Source organism: Rhodnius prolixus, unplaced genomic scaffold (assembly GCF_049639745.1).
Source record: "Rhodnius prolixus isolate KJV_2025 unplaced genomic scaffold, Rpr scaffold_5, whole genome shotgun sequence".
In the NCBI taxonomy this organism is placed as follows: Eukaryota; Metazoa; Arthropoda; class Insecta; order Hemiptera; family Reduviidae; genus Rhodnius; species Rhodnius prolixus.
This window is the reverse complement of record NW_027411624.1, coordinates 31,455,351-31,482,427: the sequence shown is the minus strand read 5'-3', so window position 1 is coordinate 31,482,427 and position 27,077 is coordinate 31,455,351. Positions and strand designations below refer to the sequence as shown.

The 27,077-nt window shown below is 34.1% G+C and overlaps 1 protein-coding gene and 2 long non-coding RNA genes across 3 annotated transcripts in view; 1 reads left to right on the top strand and 2 right to left on the bottom strand.

Moving 5' to 3' along the window:
* LOC141457969 (uncharacterized) overlaps nt 1–1,405 on the bottom strand; it is a 37,579-nt gene extending 36,174 nt beyond the window's left edge. The window contains exon 1 of the long non-coding RNA XR_012460682.1: nt 1,116–1,405. This is a non-coding gene — a long non-coding RNA (uncharacterized lncRNA). The remainder of the gene's footprint in view (nt 1–1,115) is intronic.
* Nucleotides 1,406–2,958: 1,553 nt separating this feature from the next.
* On the bottom strand, nt 2,959–8,592 carry LOC141458985 (enhancer of split mgamma protein-like). The gene is made up of 2 exons (XM_074137628.1): nt 8,109–8,592; nt 2,959–6,180 (listed from the first exon to the last, which is right to left on the bottom strand). The coding sequence occupies exons 1-2, from the start codon at nt 8,370–8,372 to the stop codon at nt 5,716–5,718; spliced, it is 729 nt and encodes a 242-aa protein (XP_073993729.1). The 5' UTR covers nt 8,373–8,592; the 3' UTR covers nt 2,959–5,715.
* Nucleotides 8,593–12,888: 4,296 nt separating this feature from the next.
* The window catches only part of LOC141458986 (uncharacterized), a 29,183-nt gene continuing 14,994 nt past the window's right edge, over nt 12,889–27,077 (top strand). The window contains exon 1 of the long non-coding RNA XR_012461327.1: nt 12,889–13,632. This is a non-coding gene — a long non-coding RNA (uncharacterized lncRNA). The remainder of the gene's footprint in view (nt 13,633–27,077) is intronic.

Here is a 27,077-nt window from a genome sequence, read left to right as displayed (position 1 = left end):
TTGTAGACCTTGGCTTGAGAGAGATTCCGACCTTGAAATATGTTCTCTTTGTAACTTCAATACCCGCGAAGAGATATATCATTTTCTGGGTGAGTGTCCTCTATTGGCGGAATTTCGAGTTCTTTATTTCAATAAGCGAACTCTTGCAAGGGATGAAATTATTGCTTATTTATCCGGCCAAGTAAATCCTCGCCCATTGATCCGCTATGCTCGTCATGCTTGGAGAGTTCGGTATATCTGGATTGTGGATTCTTCTTAGAATTTCTTTTTATGTACATTTCATTTATTTTTTGTATTATTTATTTTGAACTTTTTTTCGTTTTTGTACTTTCTTATTTAATTTGTTATAAATGTTGGTCTCTTCTTTTTGTTCTGTAGCAGTTCACTATTATTATTTTATGTTTATACTTTTTATTTATTTACTTTATTCATTTTTATTTCATGTCTTTTTAGGTCTAGCTTTCTTTGTTTTATTGAGAAAGAGTATTTTCATTTAAACATTAGTAAACTCTGGCAGACGGCTGCATGTAGCCATGCCTATTATACTTTTGTACTAAAAATTTAATGTACTTATATACTTTTTAAAAATAAAGTATTATTATTATTATTATTATTATTATTATTATTATTATTATTACTACCACAACAATATATAAGGCGATTCATTTTCTCTTTTGAGACCAAAAGCAGATTTCCTCACTAAAACCTTGAATATGCAAACTAAAACTTACTCTAAATGTTACAATTGGTGAGGTCTCCGGTGGAATACTGAAATGGTGCAAAAAAGATGTGGATAACCTGAAAAATGCAATTGGCATTTACAGAGCAGCATTAAATCTACACTTTATGTTGTAATATCCAAGTTATCCTTTTGAGAGGCTAGAAATTTTTGTATACTTCTTTAATAATATCCTTGTAGATTAGAGCTTAAAACAAAAAAATATATTACCTTACACCTTAACAGTTCTATCCATCATTATAGAACACTCAACATTTTGATTTTAAAACAGTGGCGAGAGCAGATTAACTCCAGAATATTGACATAGTTTTAGCAATAAAAATAAATAAATCTGCAATTCAAAATTGAAGCCCAAATGGAACTGAAATGTACTCACCCAGCGTTATGTGCAACAGTAATCAGTATTTTTTGTATCAAAACTACCCAAAGAAATACTAGTGGAAAAGTTCATAATTGGTTCTCTTAACGAAGCTAAGAATAAAACTTTAAAGAATCCGATTACTCGAGCTTAAGTACTAAAGATAATCAGTACGCTAAACCAGATAATTCATCAACTTTTTCTCCGCTTCAGAAACTTACTAACAAGATGGTTGCTTGTAGTTAGAACAGTGTTCCCCAACCTTTTTTGTGTCATGCCCCACCTTAACCTTTATAAAATTTTTATGCCCCCCCCCTATGTAACATATATAATTTTTAACATTAAAAAATTGATTCGTTCACTTAAGAAACATAAATGATAGATTCTAGGAAGAAATCACTCTGAAATTGTTAACAAAACACAGTAAGTAAAATTTCAAAACATATAATGAAAAACTGAAATTCAAATTCCAAATAATTTTAATACAGATTTTTCTATATTAATTTATTATTTTAATTTAGTGAGATCCTTGCGCTTCATGCTTGCTGCACAGAGATTTTATATAAGGTTCCAATTTGGTTAGCTGCAGTCTCAAGTCTCCACGTTGTGTTATATCCAGCCGATTTCTTTTTTTTTACCAGTAAATCATTTACAGCACTAAATCCACATTCAGCTAAAAATGAAGATGGAAACGGTAGCAATAGTTTTCTTGCACATTTGGTTGAATTTAGGTATTTGATTTCTGTTTCCTCACAAAGCCATGCCATCGCTCCTTTTATATTAAATAAAGTTTTAACTGACTCATCATTTTGCATTTCTGCGAGTTCTTCTTGATACTGCATATTTGATATGCAGCGATAGGCCAATGAGGTGCCAACAACTGCGCTGTTTAGCGAGTTTTTAAAACGTCCGGGGTTCCCCGCGGCAGACTGCACGCTCCGCAGGTGAACCCCGGACGAAGTTTACTTGACGACGCCAATCACCCAGTTGATATTTTGGTCTTGTCAAACGGAATTATACCTAATAATTATTTACCGCAATTATTTAAGAATTTGCTTTTTTTTTTTGTTAAATTTGGCACCGATATCTAGCATTGCATTTAAATGGCCCAGAGCGAAAGTGTTAAAGTCGTATCGAGTCCATTTTCGAATTGCCCCCCTTAACTATCTAATTGCCCCCCTGGGGGGCGTGGGCCCCACATGGGGAAACACCGAGTTAGAAGGTACTTGTGGCTCGCTCTCTGGCAAATTGTGGGAAAGAAGCAGCAACTTTTATGAATAATTTAATTATGTCAACAAATATTTAAGCTAAAGCTAAAAAAAAAGAGCTCTTTTATTCCTTCACTAGCTGCTGCTCGCTAGCAACTTCATTATAGTTGAATGAACAAATATCCAAAGTTTGATTTGATGACTGATTTTCCTCATTATGTAAATGCTTAAAAAAAGTTAATACTTAAATTGCATAAATTAAGCACGATTGCAATACATTAAAGGAATAAAAATTAGGTAGTTAAAAATGGAATACAATTGTCATCAACATAACTTTTCTTTATTTAAAAAAACACAAGACCTTTTTTTTTTTTTTTACTGAAATTTCATAATTGTTACAACAAAAAAAATAAAAATAAAAAATAACTACAAACTGTTAATTACAAAAAATTTGGAAAACTAAATAAAAATTACCAAATATAGTAATAAATAAAATAAAAAGTGAGTACGAAATTATTTCAGGTACTAAAATCTTTTACAAAAAAAAAGAAGAAGTAATAATAATAAGAAAAGAAAATAATAATTATCAAAAAATGCAAATATATATACACATAAAAACAATCACAGTCTTTTTTGTAGATATAACGAAAAAATTTTATTCATTTCTTTATTTTTTTTAAAGCTGATTCCATTTTTTTAATCTAAAAAAATATAAAACTGATTTTGATAATTATAATTACTATTTTCATTTGTTTAGAATATAAGTTTATCTATTGCAATAAGATTGGTATTTTGTTTTATATAAGTTACTATAGTTCTATCTATTTATATTATTTATTGGTGATTGCGATGAAACAATAGCTTTAATACATATTACATTAAAAATTAAGGGTAATTCTTAAATCAGTTTACTATTCTTGAGATCTTATCATAAATTTTTTCTTTTTTTAAAAAATGCTATGTACACAAAACTAAAACAAAACAGAAATTAGTGACTGGCAAAAATTGTTTTTTTTGTTTACAATTTCAGTCAAAAAAAAATACCAAACTATATTAATTTTTCAAAAATTTTTATAAGCCAACATTAAATAATTGAACAAAACAAACAATAACTTATTTCCATTTTTTTGATAAAACCAAAAACAGTTTAACAAAAAAAACAAACAAACGGAATATTTAAATTGAAGCTATTGTTAAATTAAAGCAAAAAAAAAATTAGTCAGTACAAGGCACTATTTGTTTTTTTTAAGGCATCATCACAGACTAATTTATTTATTTAACAATTATCTAATAGAAATATATTAACATTAAAAAATTTTTTAGTATAATTTAAATCTTTTTATGTTATACTGTTTTTTGTTTTATTTGGTAATTTAGCCATGAAAGTTTTGGGCATTTTTAGAACGAAAACATTTACAAAAAAATAATAATAATTTTACACACAATTTTAGTTTGTGTTTAATAATAGATTTTAATCGAGCAAGATTAATGACACGAGGGACACAGCTGACAAGGGAACTTTAAAATGTTTTGAAGTTGGAGTTCATAAGAGTTTTAGCCAAGAATGCTTTCTTCTTTTCATTCATTGAAAGTTTTTAAGACGGAATTATAGGATGATTTAATTTTTTTTTAAAAAAAATATTACTCAAGCAACACAAAGTGTTTTGAAGAAATGGAATCGCTACTTTCTCCGAGTTCTTGAAGTCTCTGCGAGTAACCTAACCGAACAAACAATTACCCTGAAAGTAGACTCAACACGGAGCTCAAGACTGAGCACCCGGGCAAGCCAGAGTATCTTTCAACACTGCATTGTGTTTACCAAGCTAGGCTGTTCACTGAAATGAAGAAATTTAGTGACACTGATAAGGCAAGACTGGAGGATAAGGGAAGGACTAAAGAGGCAGTAAAAAAAAAATGTTTTGCTGTAGGTTCACAAGTAAGGAGTTTGGCCTAGGGGACTGTTTTAAGCTGGTTTTGTTGTTTTACCTTAATCTTAACAATTTCTGGGCAATGATAATGTGATAACAGAAATTTTGAGATATGACTAAAGTTTAAATTTGTAACCACTAAATGCCGGTTCTTCTATTCGTGGCATTTCTCCTGGAAAGTCTTGATTTCACCAGGGGTCGAAGAGGTTGTTTATCCTGATTAGAATATTTTCTGGGAATGGTGAACGGGACCACAGGTTAATTATAACTGACTACTGCCATCCGTCTTTTCAACAGGCTTTCCTGGAGAGCTTAGTTCTATTTATCTGGGAGAGCCATCCATGAATGGAGTGCCCTCGTATTTTTTTTTTTTATTTTTTTTTTTTTGGAGTTCCTGGGCAGTCACCGGTTGTTCAAGGAGAGTTTACCCTACCCTGAACCCTCTTGGCATATTCAGGAAAGGGCAATGGGAATAGGGATGAGTTCGCCAAAGAGAATGGAGAATAGCTTTACTGTCGGCTCCCATTTCGCACAGTCGAACTTCCAATAGAGTTACCTCTATTGAAAGTTGATTCCTCACCTTGGAGTGCTGCTGCAATGCCACACCTGGATCTAGTGTAGGGCACAATAGATCTCCGTACACACCGTCAAAACAAAAACAAAAATCTTAAGTAATTATTCCTTTGAGACAGAGGCCTTTTATATACTCCTGGGAACACTGGACATGGAACAAACTTTTTAAACGAATTTTTTAATTTTTGTAACTTTTTTTTCAAGAAGACTTATGAGAAGATAAATTTTGTTTGACTCTTGTTACTATAAGTAGGTTTTGGCAAGATCGGATATAGTACCTGTACAAGATTTAGATAAAACTAAATTGTTAAGTTTGAGTTAATAAGAATTGCAGAGTCAATTCGTCAGTTTTTACAAATGGCAGATTAATATTGAAAAAACACCTAACTCTCTTTCGTATAAGTATATTTGAGAAATGATAGCTCTAAGTAAAACGAGAATTGAATTATAGTTCATGGGAATGTTCCAGGCTATATTTTTGAATTATACTATTGCAGTCCAAGAACTTTGGATCAAAGAAAATTAAATAAATGTATAAGAAAGTTCAATTGATGTAAATGACAAGAATAAAAATAAAAAATGGTTCATAAGAGTTTAGAATAAAAAACTCCAACAAAGGAAACACCGGACTTTTCTTTTGAAATTCAACCAGGGATTATGTAAATATAAAGCGAAAAGATATTTTAATAAAACTAACAAGAGAGCTATCTGTCATGAACTCAAACTCAAATTCTTTCTTTCAGTAAGATACATTTTGTTTTTGAGAAGTAATATCCTTTTTAAATAAAGTTGAAAGAAACGTGTCGTAAACTTGCTCGATTTTTTTAAACAAATAAAAATTTAAAAAGTAGTTTCAAACTATCTTAACAAATAACTACGTCATAATTCGTTACTTCAATTAGCTCACTTCTACCAAGGCCTCCATAAATCTTCTTCATTATTTTTAGATGAAATAATCTGCCGCCTTAGAACTGATCTTGGACCAAGATGTTCTAATAATCGTAAACCTTCTTCAGGCGCTATACCTTTCGGCCCTCGTGATAAGAAATGTGTCACTTCAGATAAACAAGCTGTCCATCCTTCTTCATAACGGTCACTATTGTTATTATTATTATTATTATTATTATTATTAGTGCTGTTATTGTTATTATTAATGTTATTACTGTTATTGTTAATAATATTATTAGGTGGTGGTGATTTTGTTGTTCGTAAACTTTGTAAATGTTTAACAGTTAATTCTAAGATGTCAGCTTTTTCCAATTTTGCCACATTTTCACCTTCGCTTTGTAAAGCGGTTACCATTAATTCTTTTAACTCATCCAGACACCTGTTGATCCTGGCACGTCTTTTACGTTCCAACATTGGTTTCATGACCTGCGCAACAAAACAGAAACAAACCCAAACTTTTTTTTTTATTTTATTTGTAACTTAATGCTAATTAATTGTAGAGATAAATAAATCTAGTTTAATTTAATTCTAACATTTGGGGTTTTTAACAGGAAAAATTTGTTTCAAATTAGTTTTAAGAAATAAAATAATAACTGAAAATATTAATTTATCTTTCGCGCAAGTTTTAATGTCTTGCTTCTTTTTTAGAGCGACTGTCAAGCGAAAGTAAGAAAATTAATATTGAGGTCGTCTATTTCCTTAAATTTATAAAAAATTAAATAATTTTCTTTTAGTTAATAAAAACGCTGACTGCTAACAAAAACAAAAAGGGAAGAAAATGCAATTTCTTTTTTAACAGGAGTATATTCTGACCCAGATATTAATTTCAAATCAAAATTGAACTAATTTTTTTCCAGTTATTCCAACTATTTTTTATTTATCTTTAAATTATTGGACTAATTTCCAAGATTTACTCTCATCAATAGTATCTCCTTAAGAAAATCAAAACCAACAAAATTATTACTTGAAAATTAGTAAAATTTTCCATTTATTGCTTGTTCGCTGCCAAATTGAAATACATAAAACAGACGGGTTTTACATCCCTGAAAACTTGTTTTCACGCTTTTATTTAGGTAAATTAAATATACTGAAAAATCTTGTCTAAATTTTTGGAGAACTAAATAAAAACATGTTTTCAAATTTTATGGAAGGAAAAATACCTACTTATTTTAAAAATTTTCATTGCATTTATCTAGGGAAAAATGAGATTTTCAATTGATAATGTATTGATTTTAATTTTCTTCTAACACAGACGAGAGAGAAAGCAATTCTTAAAACTGGCCCAAGTTAAAGGTAATTAAAATATTTTGAATATTTATCAATAATTAGCAGAAAGTATTTTTGTTCTTATCATTGTTTTGTATGTCTTAGAGTGTTGATTGTTTTTTTAATTCTAAACTGATTCAGATTTCCATCTATCTTCCGAGATTGATTTTCTTCATATTACTTATTATAGAATTTGATTGGAACTTTCAAAGTGTCTTGTCAACACAGGCCACACTATGGTCAAATTCCGTTTGACTTTTAACATTGGAAGTCAAATCCGTTTACAAAAATTAAACCAACTTCCGAAAAGTGATAGAACCAGAGGTAACGAACATTATTTGATTGCCAACAGTGATTTTTATACAAGACTGCGAATCCAATCATATATTCCACAAGATTTTCTACTTTTTGTTAAAGGTAGAGTAGAATTTATCAATTATTGTTACTCTATATTTGTTAAAAAACCAATCGGTTTAGCGTTATATTGAATTAAGTTTTAAATGAGTAATTAAATAATTCAATTCCGATCAATTGAATCAACTAAAGAGAAAACAAAACAAAAATTGGCTAAATCAATGATTTCATCTTAGCTTTTATCTTCGGATAGTCAACGATAGAACATTCAGGTTTCTATTTAAAGAAATGAGACTTCTATTTAAGTTTCCATCACTTTGCTACCTTAAACTAGGATACACAATTTTTTGAAAGTGGTTGAAACAGAACTGCAAGAAAGAAAACTAGGGCTGTTGACAAAATTGTAGAATTTACCGACCATATTTTGTGGCAGATTTCAAAATTTACTAAATGTTGCTATTTTTAGCCTTGTATTTTTCTGATCATTAAGAAGTAAATTTGTAAATAATAAATTACCATAGGAAATGTTTAAATTATTGCTTTCAATCGCGTGAAAAAGAAAATTTAGCAGTATTTTCAACGTTAATTATCAAAGGAATAGCATTGCAATTGAATTAAGCTTATTATTGTTATTAAAAATGGAATTATTGCGCTAAAAGTGATTAGAACTTTACTGGTTAGGACAGGAGAACTGTTGTCATGTTTCGAAACCAAAAATTAAAATACTGACTTACCTTCCTGTATTGATAAGTCCTGGACACTGGGGGTGGTTCAGCCATGGCATGAGGTGGTTGGCTGTTGGGCGGATGAGGTGGTTGTTGTGGTACTTGCGGAGATTGTCCACCTTCGTACAGATATATCCTAGAATGTTGTTGCTGCTGTTGATGATGATGGGTATGATGTTGTCGTGATATCGGAGCAGATTGATTGTGCCGCCGACGTTGATCCTGCCTCGACTCGTATTCTGCCATGACTGGTAGTCTTACCGTTTGAACCATCTAACCAACAGTACAGTGTATAAGGGGTCCCCCGAAGGAGAGCTGTTTGTCCACCACGTCCTCTATTGCTCTTTCTCCCCACTTCCTAGCACACACTGGGGTCCCAGACTATTCAACAAGTGGCCGTGCGCCCAACTAGCAGTGGCAAAGAGAGTGGGAAGACCCCCATAGAGAACCTTCCTAATGCATTACTACTACACACTCCATTCCTTTTGTGTATTTGTAAGCGAGGGGTTCGCCTCGCAGAGATGTGGTGGGGCTCGTGGGAACGTCGGCCAGCCTTGCCTCACACGCGTGCCCGTCAGGTACTAGCTCACTCTCCCCGTTACTTTTTTTCTTTTTTTTTTTACTGCCCCCCTTACCCTGGTGGGGTAACACAACGGAGATAGATATAATAGTTTAGAAAAGGATAGATAGATATATTTTTAAGGTAACAAGACTCTATATCTTGTGGACATGAGCGAGAGGGGTGTTTGCACACGTACTGCCACGCTCCTGGCTCAAGACTTCAGTTCGGACTATCTCCTCTCTTTTTTTTACTTCTTTTCTTATCTTATTCCTTCTTTATTTCATTGTCTTTATGAGCGCCTACCCAGTTACACCTATCTTCTTCTTCTTCTGTCGTACGCCTTTTTATTTCGTTTTTTGTTTCTGTTTTATCTGAATCTATTTTCACAATCTAAGCATTTCACAAATTACAACTTTATTTTAAGCTCTTACTAATTGCCCAATCATCTGCAACTTCCCTTTATTATTATTACAATAAAAAAAAATAAATCCCATTATTTGATACAAAATAATCACTTTTCATTCCTTAATAATGCACTTATTAACAATATGCACTTCAAATTGAAAACATGGAAATAAAACTGGTATGATCACCCACTCGCAAGACATTCCTGATCGCAGTAAACACATAATCTGGAAATCTGTAATGAGAAATAAATAACCTCAATATTGTAAACCTTCTAATGTTTTTCATTTTAAATATACTATTTTCGAAAAATCTTTTTTTTTTAATTTATTTTGTTATTTACAATCTGTATACAGTATACAATAAGTAAATATGAAGACTGGATATGGTGAACTGGTGCAGAAGGAGAGAAACCTCTCAGCGGTAGCACTCTCTATAGGAGAGAGGAGAATGTGAGGAGAATAAGAGGAGGAGAGAGGAGAGTAATAATTTAGGTCTTCAGCCTACAAGGAAGTCGCGAGGCCACTGGCGATTCAGTCGGCGAGGAGTATTAGAGATGTCAGAGGAAGCGACAGATAGTACAAGAGGATTGGAACTAGTCGAGAGAGTAGTGTGGAATGTTTGGTATTTAGTCTTGGCGAGTTGGTCTATGAAGGGAACGTTGAGGTCGTTCTGAAGAGTGAGGTTAGTCACCGTAGAAAGGAGCGTCAACTATCTGTCGGCAGTAGTTTTGATTGAAATGTTTGTGCTGTCCGTATGTTTGGCTGAACCCCACAGCTCTAGTCCGTAAGTCCACATAGGTTTGAGGATAGTGTTGTATGTTGAACGTTTGAGTTCTAAGGGCAATTTGGAGCGTCGTCCAAGTAGTCTGTAAAGAAGTTTCGCACGTTTTGTCATTGCTTGTCTTTTAAGTCTAGTGTGTGGGTTCCACGTGTGTCGTTTGTCTATGTAGAGCCCAAGGTAGCGCACCAGATTCGAAAAATCTATATTATTACAAGTAGAGGAGAAGGTGGTAATTTGGGACGGGGTTGGAATTTGGGGCACCCCTGTTTTTGTGAAACCAGTAGTGCTATCTGTTAGTTTTTGGTGCCTTACTACTCTTTGGGGTAGGCTTTGTCTGCTGCAGAAGGCAGCGCCGTCAATTGAGTGGCTCTGCTTTGTCCAAGAGATGACCGTGTTGATTTTTTCAGTGCTTAAAAGTTTTCTTAAGGTTGATTTTCCTCGGCTTTTCGGTCAATACCGAGGAAAGTTGGAATAATTTCTCTTAGACATTAAAAATGTTGGAAGTAGAGAGTTTTAATTGCCAGTATTATGGATTTCAAATATGAATTTACATTGGAAAAAAATGAGGTTATATTGTACGCGGTGTACGAGTGTATTATGGGACAGCGTTGTCCCATATAACAACCTCGTTAATTGTCTGCCGAACAAGTGTGAAAAGTGGCACTGTGGACGAAACTAGTGTCTTATAATTTATTTTTTTTCTGCAGGGTACTATAAAGGGCCTAAAAAAGATATGCCTAGAACAAAATTAGGACCATCGCCGAAAGGCAAACGTAAAAATTGGGATGAAAAGGACATGGTTGGTGCTATTAAAACTGTAAGGGAGAAAAATACTTGGTATTCGAGAAGCTGCACTTCACTTCAGGGTCCCAAAGTCAAAATTGCATCGCCTATTATCAAAACAAACAGTTTCTGAAGACGATTCTGATGTTTCAGTTTCATCAGGTGAATAGGATTTGTCCACTCCACCCCAAAATTCGACACCAGATAATGAAAAAGCGGATTGCAAGAACTCAACATATGTCGTTGGGCTCATATGGGATGCACTGCGTGAGAAAAGGAGTCATTTGTTTGTGATTTTTTGTGTCCAGTCCACCAATCATGTATCTAAGAAAAACTGATTACTCCCTAATTTTTATCCTTAATTGTGTAAAATATAGTTTTGTGGCAAATTTAAGGCTTATTTTTACAATTCATGGAGAAACGAGAACATTAACTATAATTATTATATGTGTCCCATATTACGACCACACTTTCTGAAAACCCAATATTGGCACCACGACAGACTTTTTCAGTGTAACTCCCAGACTCCTTGCTGTGATCCACTCAGGACTCCAAATTTACAAAGACAAATAGTGTCTATGATTTTACTTCAGAATAGATTTTAAATTCAGTAATGTTCAAAATATGCAAGACTGTCCCTATTACTTACCTTCTCCTCTATCTACTCGTATTTAACTAATAGCTCTTCTAATCAGCTAATTTTATTCAAATTTAGTTTATTTGTTTCATATTTAATAAGCGATAAGTCCATAAATTGCATTGTTATAATTTAGAGTAAAGCCCAACTACCCCTCTTATCCAAAAGTACCATAAAATAAAAAGTGTAATAGAAAAAAGCAACATCAAATAAAAAGAAAGAATTAATCCTAAGTACTGATAATTTGAAGAAATAAAGTAAAAAAAAACATTGAAGATAATTAAAAAAAGAAAAAAAGAAGGTTGGAAACAAGAACAGAGTACTTAAAATCACTTAGAAGTGGTGATGTTTCTAATGAAAAAACTATCCACCAATAGTTTAGCTCCTTAATATAGTGACTGCTGGCATTGAAACTACCGAACACTTTAGAACGATAACAAAAAAATCCATGTACATACTCGCTCAAAGTGAGATAGAAGGAATAAGCAAAAGAGAACTACCTGCAATAATAATCTCTATTAAGTAATGGAGATCGATTGGAATCAATGAAATGACGGTACTTTAATAACGTCGACCTAGGACGTTGCTACCGTTCTACGGGTACAGAAGAGCTCATCTGGACCCATTAGCTGGTCCATTTAATACTATTAGGGCCCAGAGCCATGTCCCAAAACATAATGGAACTACATTATTATCTTCACTTAATACCATCCTAATAAATAATCACAATGTTTGGAATTTATGAGCAATTTTTGACTATTACTAGTTGAACAAAAAATAAATAATATAATACATACGCTGGGTTTGTTTATATACAGTTAGAGGTAAAGAAAGTAAATACAGGAATTATTTAATTTTCCTTCCCAATGAAATTATCAAAAAAATAACTAATAGCGGAAAATCATAGAGCAATAAGGTCAATTATCAGGTACAGTAAGATCTTGTAAATTGTTGTAGTAGAACTAAATAAAATTGGACTTAATATCTTAGAAGGAATTTCTTTGCTCAGGTATAACAATGATGAAAAAGATAATTTTTTGGAAAGGTAAGGAATCTCTCGCTCAGTTGCAGCACCTGAGTCTCATAAAAAAAAATTCCGATTTTATTTCTAGGATTACCTTATTCAAGTAGTTAACGTTCAGGTTTGAGGAAAATTTTAGACCATGCAACGTCACTCTGAGACCATCTAGCTACCCCTGAAGAAAGATCACAATAGACCACGCATTAAATGGAGCTAGGAAGATTTTACTGTGAGTTTTGGATTATAAAGATTGTATTCTTTTTGGAATTGGTTCAGCCCAAGGTTGGATTTTTTTAAAAAAACATTATGTTAAGATCCTAATGGATCATTTTAGTTTTAAATCAGTCATTTAAATTTCAGACTAAGTCTGTATTAAGCTCTTATCCTTTCAGTCTCTTTACGAGGAGGATTCTACGGGAGTATTTTGTCCACATACATGCCAAAGTAATTAATCCCACCTCCGCTGGAATAGGAATATTTTTTTGTTTTTGTTCTTCTTAATTTTTAGGCCCGTTGTTACCATGTAACAGCTTTTCCATAAGAAAATAATTTTTACAGTATGATTGTAATTATCTCTGGATTTTGTGCGTTTTAGTTAGTGAGGGTCAGGTAAAATTGGGGAGTAAGAAAATAAGCCTAGGAAATTTAAGAGAAATAAAGAATGTGTTAATGGAATTATACTTGAAGAGCACATGGTGGTGTGAAGAGGGCAGCGGAAAAAGACAAGCGACGCGAGCAACATATGGGAGAGACTGAGGCGATCGGGAAAAAACATTACGGGTTGGGAATTGGATGCTGTACCGTTTGGGTTTAGTCCCAACACAAATGGGAAGATAAAGAAATCACCCAGGTGGAATTTGGCTAATCCAGGGTATTCCGCAAGCGAAGAATCTCTACTTCTCGCAAGGGAGCGGGACGGAATAGCGCCTGAGCTGTGGTGACCTTCTAATAAGAAGACTGAAGAGAAGTGCCGACGGATATCAAAACCAGGCCTGGTATAGGTGAGACAATTTTGTTAAGAGTGGGACTAGTTCTCGTGTTGTATTAATGACAATTTCTTTTCATAACGTTATCAATCAAGTTCGCTTCTTATTTTGTTTCCCTAAATTTAGCATTAAGTAGGGTTTGTTTTTGTATTTCTTTGTAAAGAGAATTTTTGGTTTTGTGAACAATAATAAGTATTTTCTTAACCCTGAATCTTTTATTTGAACCTCTCCTAGCAACAACAGCACATGTATATGGAATTTAAATATTTAGTAGAATATTAGTGTGGCTGCCTGGTTCGAGTATCGGCCTATAGAGTCGCGCAACGCAGGTTCGCTACCCGAGGAGCTGTTACTAGGTAACAATTTTTTAATTCCAATTTTACTTATTTATTTTTTTTATTTTTATTTTCCCTTATTATTATTGGGCTTATTATTAGTCATAATATTTGCTCTTCCTTATCTTCCCTTTCGTTTCCTTACCCACCCCGTCTCCACTGAGCTTGCCTTGCCCAGAGGTATTTGCAGAGGGTGACGTAACACCGTCAAAACAAATTGAGATTATTGGCGCTATTCTACAATGCACTGCCGGATTATCAAAAAAAGTGTTCTTCGGTTACAGACAACACCCGACAGTGAGCTGTAAGAAGCTCCTAGGATTTCAGTATGTTAACCACTTAGCTATTCCTTAATGTAGTTATTGATTAATGTAAAATAGAAGAAATAAAGTACCTCTCGGCTAAGAATGAATGTTAGTTTGGTGCTTTTGCTTTCATTAACACTCAATTTTCAAACTCTTTCATCTTCAGTTAGCTTACTTTGAAAGAATTGATGACAGTTTGAGGATCTGGATTTGAAGAAAGAAAGACTAGCTGAATACTTTGCAAAAAAAAAGAGACAATAATTGTATTGTCGGATATGGCAGAAAGGGTGTAACTATAACATACACCCTTTAATTTTAAAATATTTCCTAGCGGTACTCCTGACTTCAAAAGATTTGTAGAAAATTTGCAAGAGAGGACTGCCTTGAGCTTGAATAGAAATAAATACTTACCACCGAATCAAGTTGATTAGATAAATTGCCAAATATTAATAAATCAAAACACAACCTAAACCAAACTCGTTAATTTAATAATGGCTTATTTATTATTTACTGCAGTTTCTATTTTATTGAATGTTTTTTTATTGTTTAATAATTCCAACAATAAATCATTCTGCTCAAATGATTATGATTAAGTAAAACCAAAGGTAAAATGTTTTTTTATGATTATAGGTACTCTACACGAATGAATTGATTTAATTTTAATTATTTATTTGTGTTTTGTTTTGGTCAGCTGCATTGAAACAAGTGTTCCACTATAAATATGATTTATTTGTATAAAAAAAGCATCTTATATTAGTTGCCTGATTAACTGGTTGGGAAATTAGTTACAAAACAACTATCGGCCTTCTTCTCCTGCTGCATTCAACAATATCTTTATTATTATTAAACATGTAATTTGCTTTTAAATTAACACAGTTTAGTGCTTTTCCTTGCTACTGCCTATTCACGTTGAATATTACCTCGTATTTATAAAATTTCCATCTTTTATTTGTACAATACAAAGCGAATTACACATATTTCTTCTTGTGCAAAGATCTATTATTCAGAATGTCTCGTCCTGTATTTTCAGTCCCTTATATACGAGGGTCGTTTGAAAAGTCCGTGCAAAAATAAAAACTACTTAATTTTTTGGGGTAAACCTTTTTTATTTTTCAACATAGTCTCCTTTTAGGCTTATACACTTCGTCCAACGCTGCTCTAGTTTGTTGATCCCTTCCGAATAATAGGATTTGTCCAAGTCTGAAAAATAGCCATTCGTTTCTGCAATCACCTCCTCGTTTGAATAAAATCTTTTTCCCGCCAGCCATTTCTTCATATTGGGGAACAAATTGTAGTCCGAGGGAACCAAGTCTGGAGATTAGGGGGGATATGAAACGAGTTGGAACCCTATTTCCATTAATTTTGCGACCACAACTGCTGAGGTGTGAGCTGGTGCGTTGTCGTGATGGAAAAGGACTTTTTTATGGACCAATCGTGGGCGTTTTTCTTGCAGCTCGGTTTTCAAACAGTCCAATAACGATGAATAATATGCACCTGTAATAGTTTTACCCTTTTCCAGATAGTCGATGAGGATTATTCCTTGCGAATCCCAAAAGACAGTCGCCATAATCTTTCCGACCGAAGGAACGGTCTTCGCCTTTTTTGGCGCAGATAACACTTCACACGATTTCGTTTTTGGTCAAGCATGAGCAATCGCGGCACCCATCTTGCGGATAGCTTTGTCATGTCCAAGTGTTGATGCAAAATATTATGTACCCGTTCATTCGAGATGCCCACAGCACTAGCAATCTCACGCACCTTCACTCTTCTGTCATCCATCACCATATCATGGATTTTATCAATGATTTCTGGAGTAGTAACCTCAACAGGGCGTCCAGAAAGTTCAGCGTCACTTGTGCCCATATGGCCACTCCGAAAATTTTGAAACCACTTATAAACTGTTCTAATCGAAGGTGCAGAGTCACCATAATGTTTATCAAACTTCTCTTTAGTCTCCTGAGGCGTTTTGCCTTTCATAAAGTAGTGTTTAATCAACACACGAAATTCTTTTTCGTCCATTTTTTGAAAATCACTCGACTTCCTCGATTCAAACGAATGCCAAACACAAAGAAATAGACCGATCTGGCTGAAACTTAGTGTGTGTTCTTCCAAGAGATGCTACTAACTAAACATAACCTCGATACGCGCCAGTGGTGCTATCTCTCTGACTTTGCACGGACTTTTCAAACGACCCTCGTACATAACTTTTCTTCAAACATTACGGATCGAACTACTTAAATCAGCTGTGTAAGGTTATCATTTGAACTTATTTAAAGAAAAATACTGCGGTGGACAGAGCAAATAATAGTACCTCTTATCCTTTCTATATCAGTTTCTAGCTTTTAATTTCAAAAATTGTACTCTCAAACTTTTAAAAATGCTAAGAATATTATCGAAAACAAGATCTGAAATGCTAAATTTAACCTACAAATTCTGGAACTCAGAGAGATTGCCAGACTGTCTCGTATGTAATTTGGAATGTAATTGAGGACTTGCAACACTTCATGACTGTGTACCCCATAATGACTTGCGTCTTAGGTATTTTGGCAGTTTGCAGCTTCTTATCTCTGACTGTTTGCAGATAATGAATGGTAGGGTTTGGTTGGCTCTTGATGCCTATGTTTGGTATGCGTATCACCGTAGATCGAGCATTAATAAAGAGATTATTTTATAATTTTATTACTAATATTATTTACTACATATTTCTGTTTTGTAATGCAAAAATAGAAATTAAATTTGTTTATTTTTATACAATCTTATTGTCACTCATTATTATTCTTTTTGTATTAAAAGTGGTAACTCGTGTGACGTCTATGAGCTGGGCTATACATTTTGATAAAATTTGTCAATGTCAATTAATAAGTAAATAAAAAAATGTTTATAATAATAATATTGCGGTGAACAGGCCACGTTGTGCTTAGAAAAAGAAGTTACATAGAATAAAGAAATTAAATAGAACCAGTAGAAAAGAGAAAGTTGGCAGGCAAAATGTTAGATAGTTGGATAAGCCTCAAATGCTATGAGACATCTGAAAGACTGAAAATGGAAAAAGCAAGAGCTAAAGTTATTGAGAATCAACTTGAGATTATAGTAACTTTTACACTCTAAAATTACCAACAAAATGTAGAATATAGCTAACAACTTATTGCTACATATTTTTGTCGAACTCTTGTAGCAAACAATTTCAGCGTTTTGAAACTTTCAAACGAAAAACCGTGTTCGTGAAAATGCTTAAAATTCTTCTTTCAACAGAAAGAAAAATTGAAAAACTACAAAGAATCATTAAATTCATCTAACGGATTCTCAAATACGAATAAGTTACCCGTTTTGGCAGATGTTTCCTATAAGTAAATAGGGTTGTTTTAAATCACAGTGGTGATGTTATAAACCTTTTTTTCTAAAAAAAAATTCTGTTACCTTTAAAGGGTGACCATCTGTAAAAGAAGGTCCTTCCCCTTTTAACCCTTTCAAGGAGGAATCCTTACGTGCAGCAGGCCGACTGCCCAAAAAGAATAGGGTGATATGCGCGTACTTTTTCCTAAGTATTTACCTAGTTTGGTGTAACACCCCTTGCCAAATTTTTGACCCCTAATCTTGTACAGTCTTTAATAAGAATATTCCAGGTGTAAGGGTGCATTTTAGTGGGTGAATATTAATGAATGGTTTTAGGAAATGGAAGAGAATATTGGTTTCTTTAAATTTTATTTATTTATATTAACTTGGTTTCGAACCATTATACTTCATGTGTGGTTATTATTTTGAAGTGAGATTTCCTAACCAAAAATAAATCTTTTTTTCATTTAAGAAAAACCTTCGTTCAGAGTTCTTTCAAACCAAAACATTGACGAAAACTGTTCAAATAAAAGACGGAGATTTGGTGAACTAACGCAGGACTTGAATTTCCTATTTTTTGTTGTTTTTACAGTATTTATGCTGTTTTTTTTTTTTGAGAAAAATACTTTTCATGAATCTATTAATTAAAACTTACTGCTAGTTTTATTGCCTTTAATTAATAATAAGATGTAAACAAGTGCTTTTCTATTAATAACGCAGGCAAAAAGCAACAAATCGACATATTAATTGTCGTGTTACACAATTCTTCCAAATTTTGACATTTATAATATTATATAATTATTAAAGTAAACATTATATTGTATTTAATAATTAAAGTAATTAATAATCTTTTTATTCTCAAGCTTTAATTAATTATCTTTTTGAATTATTATAACTAAACTCTGAACATAATTTCTACTTATTTTTTAAATATGTTTTATATTGTAAACCTTTTAGTAATTACAGCTAATTATGTAATTAATATTTGTTTAATTTGTTTTGGATTATATAAGTTAAAATGAAATTCTTTTAAAATCATCAGAGTGCTGTCAGTAGCAATTTAGGCCTACCATAAATGAAATACAAAATGTAGGGTGCTACATTTTACTGAACAAATATTTTTTATATGAAAATGGCCCGTATAAACATAAAAATGTGACATAAAAATAAATTCTAACCAATATCAATAAAAATTTAATGCAATAAAGTTACTTTAATGATATTATTGTTATAAAATTTGATTAGAACAGCTTTTTCAAACATATCTAAATGGCTGAAAAATTAGGAGCTGAAATATGAATGAAATTTTGGGATTTGTGTACATTTTTGTATTTTAATCAACCATTATACTTAACTTTTTATATTGTAAGTTTTTGTAAAGGAGATTGTACTTTATGTTTCCTTCACTTACAATTCTTAAGAGTCCCTACTAACAGATACTTGCAGCAACTTCATCAATAAACATTAAACTGGAAACGAACCGAAAATGTAAAAGACTTATTGGCCCTTAAATCCCATCAAAATGTGCTAGTTCATCAGCTTTTTCTTATAACAGTACATAATCTAAAAAAAAAGTTAATTCTAAACTAGCCTTTGACCCAACTGACCATAATCACAATTAAATTAAATTGAGCAGCTGATAAAACAAGCAAAATGTTGCTTTAGTACAGAGAGAAGGTAACGTACTTCTAACCAGGAATCTCTCAACGTCTCGCGTGCCACCCTAACACGCATAGCTTTCTCACGTGGCCACCCCACGTGTACATAACGTACCCTTAGTGATTTAATAGATCTAGAACGCACCCTTTTAAGCAACCTGACCCTATTTTTGCTAATAATAATAATAATAACACTCCCCACCGCTACTAGTCTGAAGCTGACACGTTCTCATGACGTCGTACACAAGAAGATGATCAGGGAAATGTTTAGTCGATGACAAATTATAAATTTCTACTGGAAGGACAGTTCTTTTATAATATAATAACCGGTATTCTGTTCTTCTTCTTCTTCATTGTGGGTGTGAAAATATGCCTGTTTTAGACATCGTTGAAAGCACTTTAAACGTGGTAACTAGTTTATCAGGATGGGACAAACAAGAAACTGTGGGAGATATTTTGCAGTTTTCTACTGATATTGCTCTCACAGCTTACTGAACATTATCTAGAAGCAGCTGCTTCTGTAAAAAAAACCGTTAAATATTGTTTGCAGATGATTTGCATTGAAAATCATTTTTATAACAAACAATTCTTAAGGAATGATTTAATATGGAATTGATTATGGATTACCATCAAGTATATAATCATTGAGTGGACATTTTACAATTTTTAATTACTAATTTGTTTTCTGCAAATATATTTCTATAAATGAGCAGTGGTGTAGCTTCCTTCAAGGGATGACTATACCCAAAATATTGTATAACACAAAAAGAGTTAGCTTTTGCCAATTTTTTTGACTATTTTTTCAACAAACAGATGCACTCACATTAATTAATCCAATACGAAATTTGGCAATATGCTCTCTCGAATAAAGGAAGGCAAAAATATATTCAGTATGTCTAAATTTCTACCTTCAGTAGTTGTCTATGTGGTGTTGCAAAGGGAACACTAGGTTTTGTTTCTTAAACTGGGTTTATAGTTTCGGATGTCTGGTATTTAAATTGCCGATATGGTGAGGCTAATCGGACGGTGGTTTAGCATAATCTGGACAATTACTACGGCTTTTCCAGTGGTTAAGACTCAGTGGATGTTTCAAGAGATTCCATCAAGCGCTTCTGGTAATGAGAGAACAAAAGAGTACCAATCACATGTCCAAATGCGACATTTAAGTCCAATCCATCAGCTATGGTTGACCAATACAAGATGGCTCCCTTCCAAGTTGCCCTGCTGACTTGCTCTAGCCTTTTTGCCGTTTACTAGGGCAAGATATTTTTAAAAAGCCATCTAGAGATGGTGGTACAATTAACTCTGGAGAACGAGAAAACTACTTCTTATATTCTGTTTATGTCGAAAATTAATTTACGACATTTAATTAAGTTCTTTGAAGATCAGATGAGTTAATAGCGCAATGGAAACTGGTAGAAGAAATCCTGTCGAGTCTATGAAACCACAGTCAAAGTGGTTTAAAAAGAAATAATTAAGATGAGATGATGGTATCATCAAAACAGGCCACCTAATCGAAACAAGTGTTGCCAAACTATTATGTATTTCTTATTGAAATTTCCCATTTTGGAAAATTAGCCTCAACTGCATCACTGCTAAAAATTAGAAATAAATTTTTGTTTTTTTGGGGGGCACCTTCCTAAATCGTTAAGAAACAGGTTAAATAGAATATGAAGTTGAAATTACACCCTAAAGCACTCCTTTAGTTACTCTCACTTGGTCAAAGAATAATCCATGGCGCTGGTAATAATTAGAAAATAATCCAGATCATGACAGCCACGTAGAGGGGAGGCTCGCAAAACTGGTATTTGGTACTTGGTTCGATTCCCGGTCTAGGCCTTGGATTTTATTTAATATTTAATAAAAAAGAATTCATAGCCAAGTATGTTTATCATCCGCTTCTCTCCACGTCACTGTTCGTGTAAAGTTCACCTGAAACAGTAGACATTACTTTATTAACGCAGATTATTGTTTAGAACTCTTTGAACAGTAAAATTTATGATCAAATTTGCCATTATTTCGATTAAATCATAATTGCCAAAACATTTACATTTTATAAATCTTATTTATTATAAAAGCAACAATAATAAAAGAAAGGTTGTTTCAAAAAGAAGACTCAACAACTACTAGTACAAAAAAATGTCCCACGGGATATAAGGCTAAGCGCAACAATAGGCAGAAGATATTACTCCTCGTATATTAAATTAAATTGTCTGCTACCTTAAGTTGGTTGGCATTGCAATTTGTCACAAAACTGTCACACCTTCGTGCGAATATAATCTCCAATAAGTGGACAGACCTGCTGGAACTGGTTTTCCATGGAGAGGACGCTCGGGACGTGGGAATTTTTGTCACATATCTTCAGGAATAAGAGAATTATATATTTACTAAAAAGAACTGTCATCAAAGGGTACAGTGAATTTATAATGATTATCGGTGTGAAAATAAATTGCGACTGTCCTTTTTTTTTTATTCTAATCATATTATGCGAAAAAATTGAACAAAATTTTAACGCATTATAATTTTAAAAAGTGCGAAGTAAGTTTGATTTTTGTTTTGTGCAGCTCCTAAACTTTGCGTTTAATGTTCGTATGCAGTTATGAATTTGGTTTTCCATTCCCTCGTTGTATTTTTTTATATTTTCTACTTGCTTTTTCAAATCAAACTGGTTTACAGGATGCAATTTAAAAAATTGAGTTATTTCTTCAAACATGGTATTATTAAAGTAAAAAGAAATCTCTATTTTCAATATTAGGTAATGGTTTTTTGAGAAGCCATACTTTATCAAAAGTTATCCTGAACTCTTTCGTGCCAGATAGGAAATGTCAAGTTTCAAAACTAAGCTCCAAATCTCCATCTGGAGACTTAAAAAGACATCTTAATGTAGAATGCAAAATAGACAGGTTGATAAATAATCGAATTTCACATAATGTTTTACTTAGATATGAACCTAATTAAATGACCGAGGAGAATGATTAGGGACTAAGATTAAGATTAAGATAGTAGATGGGACGGGACCTATGCCCCAAGGCACCGCAGCCACAGAAGACTTATTGTGCCAGTCCCTTCTTAGTTCTAGTAGGCGAACCCTCCCCTCCTAAAGAGGTCAAGGACTTTCCCTACTAGTTCTTTTTGCGCTACTATCTCCTTCGGCCTCAACGTTCCAAAGGTTTCATAGCGCAAACGTTCGATTGCAACGCAATCGAACAACAGGTGAGAGGCCGTTTCCTCCTCTTCCTGACATAATCTGCACAACGGCTCCGAGCTGATAAGCCCCACCTTGCGCAAATGCTTCTTGAACCTACCGTGCCCCGTGAATAGGCCTGTAATCAGAGTAATCTGATTTCTGCCCAAACACAGGGTCTCTTTGGATCTTTGTTTACACAGCCAAGGCATCAAGGTCTTGCTGTGTTTAACCCCAGGACACATCACCCAGTTCTTTTCGTGCTCCCTCCAGATCCAATCTCTGAGAGCCGCGCGAACCGAACCCTTGGTGATCCCCAGGAAGGCTCTGGACCGATGAAAGGAGTGTTAGCCCCATTCCTGGCCAGATAATCAGCTTTTTCATTCCCTTCAATACCCACATGACCCGGCACCCATTCCAACCGAACTTTGTTGTGCCGCGCCAGTAGTTCTAGGGCCTTCCTGCATTCCCAGACCAGGGAAGAGGTGATTCTGAAAGATACGAGAGCCTTCAGTGCAGCCTGGCTGTCCGAAAAGATGCGAATCTCCCTATTTCTAGGTTCCATCCGCAGGTTTTCCTCAGCGCATATTTTAATAGCAAAAACCTCGGCCTGGAAGACTGTGGCGTATCTCCCAAGAGATCTCTCAATGAGTACCTCGGGTTTAACCCCATACACTCCAGACCCAGTCCCACAGTCCATCTTGGAGCCATCGGTAAACCAAATGCCTCCCTTCCGGTACTGATCCGTCCAGTTTACCCTCCATTCAGTCCTCGGTTTAATACACACCTGAAAAGGAGTCTCGAAACTGTATTTAGGACAGATACTGTCCCCTGCCATGTCAATAACCGGCCCAGGGTCGACCTTATCTGAAATAATCATGTGGCCAATGCAGGAACTTATACGCCTCCATTGCCCCTAACTATAACCTTCGACAAATAAATAGTATCGTTGATAGGGCCACCGTAAAAAGAACAATAATACGAACATTCCCTGTTTTGACGTTTTTTCGAAGTTTCCTGATGGACTGCCAGTCTCAATGCCGCTGACTTGAAACAGATTAAAAATATTCTTCTTTACTATCTGGCCAGTACCAAATAACCTACAGCTGGTCTTCATGAACTGAGGACACTATGCGTCTATAGCACCCCATTTGTAGCACTGAGTACAGATAGCGTTGGTCTCATTTTTCTATGATATTTCAAGTGCAGAATCTCAGTAGGCTGCTCAATCATCACTGCCTTCAGAATCCTTGAATGTTTCTCACCCAGGCTGGAAAAATTACCTTAGAGTGTCTGGATTACAATCTCCACTTCTTACTTCCGGCCAGAGCCTTTCCAATTCTTTTAGCATGCACCTCTAATTAATACTCGCGACTATATCCATTCGAGATTGTCAAGCCAGCTTCGAGTCTGCAAGATGATTAGCTAGAAATGGTTAATATTTAGTCATTGTTCGGCACAGTTCATGTTGGAAAATACAAAAAGAAGATCCTCCTATAGGAATGTTTATAACAGCGTTCTTCATATTTTTATGTATGCAGTCATTTTTCAATTTGTAGTTCTCAATATTTCTACTAAGAACATTAATACTTAGTCTATACTTTTTTTAAAAAGTTTCAGTGATTACTTAGATATTTTATGTTGTCCTTGTTGGTAGTCATCAACAAGTTGGCAGTACGAAAGATGTTATCAATGTGTGCGACTTATTCTTTATCACCTGCAGCAAGGCGACGCTGGAAGACAAGTCATGTTCCAAGATTTTCTGCAACAAGAATATAACCATTTACTTATACAGCAGCAACTTTATTTCATCAGGAATCTTAAACTCCTGCTAAACAGAGGAAAATAACACACACAAAAAAAGTGCAATTTTTACAAAGCATACTTTAGATCAGGGATCCCCAAACTACGGCCCGCGGGTCACATGCGGCCCCCTGAGAACATTTATCCGGCCCTCGCCGCACTTCCGGAAGGTGCATCTCTTTCATTGGTAATCAGTGAGAGGAGCACTATATGTGGCGCCGCCGCAAAGCGCTGTGTCGCTCATGTACAGTACTACTTCCGATGACGCGGGATGCACGCGTCACGGCTCCGAAAGCAGTGTAAAATAACAGCAGAAGTAGGAAGAAAGGCAAAGCACTATAACTAAACCGGACCATCTCATTAGCCAAAAGCAGGTCCATAATACCCACAGAAATACTGGGCAGTTTGTTGATTTAAATTTACTTGTTCTTTATTTGAAATATTCTATTTGTTCCCGTTTTGTTTTATATTCTGGCCCTCCAACGGTCTGAGTGACAGTGAACTGGCCCCCTGTGTAAAAAGTTTGGGGACCCCTGGTTTAGATTTTCAAAGACTGTGCAGAACTTCTAAGTAAAACCATTTTAATAAACGAATTCCCATCAATACAAGCTATTATAGTTGACATATGAGAGTATGAAAATTAAAAACACCTGATATGTGCAAGCCTATTGCTACATATAGGTAAGTGTACACAATTACGTAATGATTCATATCAGATTTCAGTGAGATGATTTTTTAACGAATGCATATAACGGGTTACACAACACTCTATGATGCTGGTGATGAGAGAATTTGTGTCAGTAACAGTTCAAATTTATTAACTATTCATTAACAACTGTTATTTTTTGCAGAAAATTATGCTTCAAGGGGGAAATAGAAAGTTTATCAGAGACTCTGTTTTTCTTTGCTTTTCCGTCATTATATTTATTGATATAAGATAAAAATTCAATTAGTCCAGCAATTTCCTTTACAAGCAATTCTTTTTTCTTTTATTTTTCCTTCATACGTCAATTATTTCTGTTCCATTAAAGCACTTTACAGCACTTTTTCTATAATGCAGTTATAATTACGGACGCAAAAAGGGGAAATAATTAAACTCATAAGTCAAAACATGCTGACACTCATGACGTGTCAAAAAAAAAAAGAAAAATGAAAACTACTCGTTCTAAAGGGGCAAAAAAAGAGTAAACCTCAATTTAACCAATCTCCAACTATAATTTTCCCAGGGTCAAATGAACGCTAGTAATGCTATTCTATAGAACATTCTAAAACTATTAATTAATAGGTCAAACTATAGAGTTTTAAGTTTAAATTACTGTTTTTTCTTTTTTTAAAAAAATCTCACAAGAAGGCTCTTCTACTTCCTCTTAACTTTTTAATTTAGGGAAGGATTAGCTCAGTTTGTAGCGTAGTCGGCTAGTAAGCTCGAGGTACCGAGTTCAAATCTAAGTGAGCGGCTCTTAGTTTTTTTTCTTCCAAGGAATTTGTACGTGTCTTCAGTTCGGGAGAAGAACTGTATTGCTTGTAGTGAGAGAACACTGCCTCGAAAGCCGACCGTGCACTTTGAAGGCAGCATCCGGTTACCTCAATTTATGTAATCAAATTCGCTTAAAACTACAAAATTTATTCACTAAAACAACACTTGGGCTCAGCGATTTCCTTTAAATTTGAATTTTTGTTTTTTAATATCCTTTTATTGAAATTTACACCTGTACCTACAGGGCACAATAAGTAAATGAGATGAATGTATATAAATAGCGAGGCAGACCTGAATGACGGTCATCCAGTGATGGCCGCCATTAGTCACCCAGTTGGTCACGGGGGCCAACGGCGCCTCAGCCGTCTTCAAGGATTGGAGGGTAGCGTAGATGAAGACAAGTTTGCGGCTAAACTCGGTACCGAGACCGAGACCGAGATTTGTCTCGATTCTCGTGCAGCACTAGCCATATTTGGAAACATTGTTATGCTTGCAGTTTTAAAATTGCATTTGTACAGACGATTCTCTCGTTCTTGGGGCTTCGCTCTTTGGACAGAACCTGACCTAAGATGTCACATTTTAAGTGTGAAAGTGGTGGTGATTCGTCCGTCTTTTGAAATTTAGTCTTTAAAATGAATCAATTCCAATTCAATTCCAATCGAATGATCTGTGCCTATTTTCAAGTTGTTAAAATGATTTCTATCAGACGAATGAATACTTACTAATTACGCCCAAAATTCTTAAAATACAGGTCAGGACTACACCGTGATTAAAAAATACGTCCCTAACAGCAGTGCTAACACAATCGACAAGATGTGAAAACTAACCTGCGAACATGATTGTTGGTTGTATTTATTTAGGTTTTTCGTGCCCATTACTTACTCCAGCTCACCGATTATGTGTACTCAGACATTTAACATCACAATGGAGTTACTAAATGATCTCTTCAGAAATTTTGCTTATCGTAGAACTTAGAACCTTCCCAGATTTATAATATAAAGTTTTTTCATTCGACTTTCAGTCTTAAGAAACAGTGCTTAGAATTTTTCAGAATAACCGCAACCTAAAAGGCCAATATTTCTCTCCCACCATTACATATCCAATACACCTGTTCGTCCTAACCCTTAAAGGATTTCGGATATAATATATAATCTTCAGCTTACACATAAATGACTACTGAAAAAAGAATAAAACATCCATTCAGATAACAGTTTGTTCAGGTAGCTAGATATATAGAGGAAGACCAAAAACCGTTGCCTAATACGTATCTGCTACCTGAAGCCATTCACAACGATGTGTTACTGTTAACTAAAAATGGTTTATCTAAATAATGAATGCATATCTTTACAGAGTGCAGTAAAGTTAAATAAAAACTACTATTCTACCTGCATTGCCCGCAGCACTACGTCAACAATAAGAAATATTATTATTATTTTTTTTTGGTTCTAAAGAATTTAGTAACCATTTCATTTCCACCAAGCAACGGAAAGCTCTTTATGAATAATTTAGATGCTTGATTTTTTTTTTTAACATCTTTAGATCTATAGATGTTCACGAAACGATATTTTTTATCGCCGGTAAGCTTTAGACCTAGTGGCTAGGCCAACTTCAAAGCTATGAAACGTATTTGTCATAAAAAATTAAATTTTTCGTAATTTGAGGACCTATAATATAGTTTAGAAAAATTATTTTTTTATGACAAATAA

Excerpts from the sequence above, each read along its gene's own strand:
- LOC141458985 (XM_074137628.1), bottom strand. The coding sequence starts at position 8,372 with ATGGTTCAAACGGTAAGACTACCAGTCATGGCAGAATACGAGTCGAGG. Across the intron at positions 6,181-8,108 it reads GGACTTATCAATACAGGAAG|GTCATGAAACCAATGTTGGA; the intron begins GTAAGTCAGTAT and ends TTTGTTGCGCAG.